The sequence below is a fragment of the Aulonocara stuartgranti genome, assembly GCF_965226115.1.
Source record: "Aulonocara stuartgranti genome assembly, chromosome: 14".
Taxonomy (NCBI): Eukaryota; Metazoa; Chordata; class Actinopteri; order Cichliformes; family Cichlidae; genus Aulonocara; species Aulonocara stuartgranti.
In genome coordinates this window covers 10,287,378-10,292,513 of record NC_138950.1, presented here as the reverse complement: position 1 = coordinate 10,292,513, position 5,136 = coordinate 10,287,378, and the positions used below count along the sequence as shown (strand labels likewise).

At 42.7% G+C, this 5,136-nt stretch overlaps 1 protein-coding gene across 1 annotated transcript; it reads left to right on the top strand.

The window, feature by feature from the left end:
* Positions 1 to 491: 491 nt before the first annotated feature.
* LOC309686971 (olfactory receptor 51E2-like) lies at positions 492 to 1,430 on the top strand (the record flags this gene model as incomplete). Its single annotated transcript, XM_082501641.1, has 1 exon — positions 492 to 1,430. The coding sequence occupies one exon, from the start codon at positions 492 to 494 to the stop codon at positions 1,428 to 1,430; it is 939 nt and encodes a 312-aa protein (XP_082357767.1).
* Positions 1,431 to 5,136: the final 3,706 nt, after the last annotated feature.

The window sequence follows — 5,136 nt, the reverse complement described above, 5'->3', positions numbered from 1 at the left end:
CTCATTGAAGCTTGAACGTGCATATATAAGTGTTCGCATTTGAAACAATTCTCTACTTTACATATTTGGCAACCCCTCCTTTAGTTTTAAAATCAAAGGAGGGTAAAGCATGCCAAAATTATTAATGAGGTATACTTCAAAGACTTTTTCTGAATAAAAGTAAAATTTTACATATCTACTTCTATGTAAGGACTTACTTCATGCACAATGCTCCAACAGCTAGCCTCATGGGGCATCTTTGGCATATATAAAGAACAACATCATCATCATTGGTAATTACAGCACTCTAAGGGTGAAGTTAGGGTGATGCAAGGCTTCAGGAAAAAACAACAACACAGGTACAACTAACTTTGTGTTTCATAATCAAATTGAAATTGCTTGTTAATTTATGATAATTTCTTTTAATTGGAGAAATTTGATACAGATTTTGACAAGCAGGAGGAACATATTGTTTTCCATAGGAAAGGAAACAGTTTAAAGATTGTATAATTATGTATACTAATTCATCTACAAGTAGCCTTCTAACACTGCAATCACTGGGCTTATCTAGCACAGATATCTATCCAGCATTTGTATTTGGAACACTTACCTATTTAATTATTATGTTTTCCAATTTGTTGGTGTTAACAGTCATCGCTATGAATAAAAAACTACACAAGCCCATGTTTATCCTGTTGTTCAACTTGCCCATTAGTGACATAGTGGGTGCAACGGCTTTTTTTCCTCATCTCATTTTTAGCATTGTGGCAGAGAACAGACTTATTTCCCACCATGCATGTATTTTTCAGGCTTTTCTGATTCATGTTTATGGTACAGGAAATTTGCTCATCTTGAGTGCCATGGCATATGACAGATATATTGCTATATGTTTTCCACTGAGGTATACAACCATTATGAATTCACATAATTTAATGAAAATGATTGTTATAACATGGTTCATAAATTTGTCAATGATGTTTACATTGTTTATTCTGCTTGTACGTTTCAAAACATGCAGAACAAACATTGTAGATTTTTACTGTAACAATCAGTCATTAGTAAAATTAATCTGTGACGACACCAGTGTGAACAACTACTATGGATTAGCAACTATATTCCTGCTTATGGGAGGCCCGTTGGCACTAATTTGGTACACATATGCACAGATCTTGCGTACATGTGTCATTACTAATCATACAGATGCCCGGCAAAAAGCCATTCAGACATGTGCTACACATTTAATTGTTTTCTTAAGCTTACAAATCAACACTGTCTTTGCATTGATTTCTCACCGCATCGACAGCTCATCCCCTGTTCTGAGAAGAGCATTTGGTGTGTCTGTTCTAATTTTTCCCCCTTTCTTTGATCCTATTATATACGGACTGAAAACTAAAGAACTAAAGCAATGCATAGTAATGTTTCTAAAACGAAATGTGGGTTTAACAATGTAGCCACTTTTCCGATTGAATGTGCTGTTTACATATGTCTTTTTTATTCTACAGAGTAGGTTAACTTCTGTTTCAGTTGATAAACTGATTAAATCTTGATTGCTTTTTATCAAATTATTTAATTACAATCTAACTGACATAAGTTAGTCCTTTGAATACTAAGTTTCTTCGGAGAAATCTTTTCTTGATCTCCTCTGTGTTGTAGTTTTTGTTTTCTTTTTTTGTAAATCAAAGACCACCAATGAAGCTAAAGAATAATCTTTATGCAAAAATAATGATAAAATAATAATTTAAAAAATTACAAGATTAGCAGATGCAGTTACTTTAGAATAATATAGAATTGTGAACTTCTGCTCATGTTCATTATAATTATTTTAACCTCCTGCCTAGTGACTGTTATGAAATTAATCTAATATTGATTTCAATGATATTGGAATTTATATTCAATGTATATTGCAAATAAGTAAATGCATTTAGTAACATGTGAATCATATATGTTTTGTTTTTTTTTTTTTTACTAATTCTTATGGAATTCGTATTAGTAACATGTTTATTTGTGTATTTATGTTTTCATGTTTTCGATTTTATCATTGTGCTTGTGTCAGAATAAAAAACTCCTGAAATTTCATCGTTGACTCCATATGATAACATGATAAATAGACAAGAAATAAGGAAAAAGAATTTAAGTTTGTTTTAAGATAAGATGCGATGAAATAAGATAAACCTTTATTACTCCCACACCTGGGAAATTTGTTGTTTTTTTTAGCCCCTATGATTTTCATTGAGAGTGCAACAAAAGTAAGCTTATCAAAATGCCACTGAGGTTGATTTGATTCTAAAGTTGAGTCATTGAGAAGCCTGAAAACATTACTTCATTTTAAGTTAACCACAGCATACCTACTGAAAGTACTTCCTATAAATGCAGAGTTATAGTTTAGTTCTTGTTTCCAGAGCACGTCTGTAAACTTTGGTAATTTCTTTATTAAACAGGAATACAGAACAACTGAAGCAGTCATGGGTAGTTAAATACAAAACTGTAATAAGAAAACAGATCAAGCATTTGTAAAGACTGATCACAGATGCACTGATGCACAGTGTCATGGCCCCAACAGAAAATATCACACATTTGACGACAAAGCCTGTTAACAGAGTTTGGTATTTAGGTCATTACTGAGTTTGTTAATTTGTGTTTCACCCAAAATATAGATTTCTGTTTATACACTTTGTGTTACTCAAGGCAACACAAACACACTGCCTTTTCTGTACCAGCAATATTGTCAAAGGGGCCTGGAGCCCAGTATGTGGGAGTGAACTCAAGCGCAAACACCAAACAGAAACACCAAACAGAAACAGCGATAAGATTTACAAGTTTATGTAAACAAAGTTGTTTGACAAGTCGTGGTGTCACGGGGTCCCCTTCCAGACCTCTCCCGGACAAACACAGGCGTAGTCGGTAAGGTATTAGTGTGGATACTTTATTTGAAACGGCCTCCCCAGTGCATAAAAAGATGGTTCCAAAGACATAAAACTGAGCTCCGCGCTACACAGCCTGTATGTTACAACACACCCCCTTCATATCCGGCTCGCCGTCTCTTATATCCCGTCTCCTCCCCCCTTGGCGTCACCACCAATTCTTTATTCTAACTTTAATCCCCGTCTCCCTCCCCCCAGAATTTCTTTTTCATTATACACTCACAAAACATATACATTAATACAAGCTCTCAACTATTTCCCGGAAGTCTACCCGACTTCATATACACATTAACGGCCCACGTAATGAGGCCATTCTCATGACGGTCCAGACACACGTGAACTCATTATTTAAATCCCACACCCCCATACCATCGGCTTGCGTCACCCTGCACGATTGGCGATCCCCCGCACGTCTCCCCGACCGACGCCCTTAACAAGTAAGTGGGAACCAAAATCTAGCCACCCCCGATGCGGCTCACAACTTGCTCCTCACCCCTTTTATTCCTCTACTCGGTCGTCAGAAAGATACGCCGCCCCGGGTGCCAAATCGAACTAATGGTGGCGATCTAATGGTGGCGGTGCCATACTCAGCGGACTCTGCCTTGAGACGGGTCACTCCGTCACATCATCCCCTTCCCCCCGGAGGTTGGCGATGTGCGGCAACCTAGAGAGGTAATCCGCCACCACATTGAGTGTACCTGGTCTGTGCCGGATGGCGAACCTGAAAGGTTGCAGTGAGAGGTACCAGCGTGTAAGTCGGCTATTATGATCCTTCATGGACTGGATCCAGGTAAGCGCCCGATGATCAGTCTCCAACACAAACTCTCTTCCCAGTAAGTAATACCGGAGTTTCTCCAGCGCCCACTTAATCGCCAGAGCCTCCTTCTCCACCGTCGAGTAATTGGTCTCCCGCGGCAGCAGCTTGCGGCTCAGATATAGGATCGGGTGCTCCTCGCCCGGGTCCCCTTGAACCAACACGGCTCCCAGGCCGCTCTTGGAGGCATCCACCTGGACCAAAAACTGTTTCTTAAAGTCCGGACTCCAGAGCACGGGGGTCGAACACAGGCAAGTTTTCAGTCCCTGGAACGCCTGTTCACATGCTGCGGTCCATATGACCGGATTTCGTTGGTTCTTCCCCAGTAATGTCGTCAGCGGCGCCGCCATTGTTGCAAACTGGGGCACAAACCTTCGGTACCAACCAACCAGTCCCAGGAAAGCCCGCACCTCCTTCTTGGTGCGAGGCCGAGGACAATTCTGGATAGCTTCCACCTTATCCAGCTGCGGTCGCACCTCTCCTCGTCCCACCTGGTAGCCCAAGTAGCAAGTCTCCTGCCGCGCCCATTCACACTTCGAGGGGTTCAGAGTCAGCCCGGCCTTATGAATTCTTCCCAAGACCTCCGACAGATGCTGCATATGCTCCTCCCACGTGTGGCTGAAGATGACGACATCATCCAGGTAGGCGGCGCTATAACCGTCACAGCCCTGTAACAACTTGTCCATCAGCCTTTGGAAGGTAGCCGGTGCCCCATGTAGGCCAAAGGGCATCACGGTAAACTGGAAGAGCCCGGCAGGGGTCCTGAAAGCAGTGTACGGCCTCGACGTCTCCTCCAGTGGCACCTGCCAGTAGCCTTTGCACAAGTCCAAAGTGGTGATATACTGGGCAGCCCCAATCTTCTCCAGTAAATCCTCAATTCGCGGCATGGGGTACGCATCAAACTCGGAGATGGCATTTAGCTTTCGAAAGTCGATGCAGATGCGTAAAGAGCCATCCATTCGGAGCAGGACGGCTCGATCACTCCAAGCTCCAGCATCTTCTCCACCTCCTGTCGCAGCTTCTCCACCAAGTGTTGCGGAACCCGATAGGGCCGTTGCCGGATGGGCTGTCCCTCTTTTAGCCGGATCACGTGTTCAACCAAGGTAGTCCGACCTGGGTTAACGGAACACAGCGAAGGCGTCTCCTGCAGAATTTTCAGTAGCTCCGCAGCCTGCTGTGAGGTCAGATGAGTCAATACCGGAGACCTTGGATCCGTAGCCTGCTCAGGTTCACTCTGTCCTCCTCCGTGCACCACCCTGGCCATCAGTGCCTCCCTCGGAGCCGGACGGGGCTGCTCCACCCATTCCTTCAGGAGGTTCACATGGTAGGTTTGTTTCGGTTTCTTTTTTCCCGGATGATGGATCTCATACGTCACTGGTCCCATTCGGCGAAGCACGATATAGGGCCCTTGCCATTTCGCCA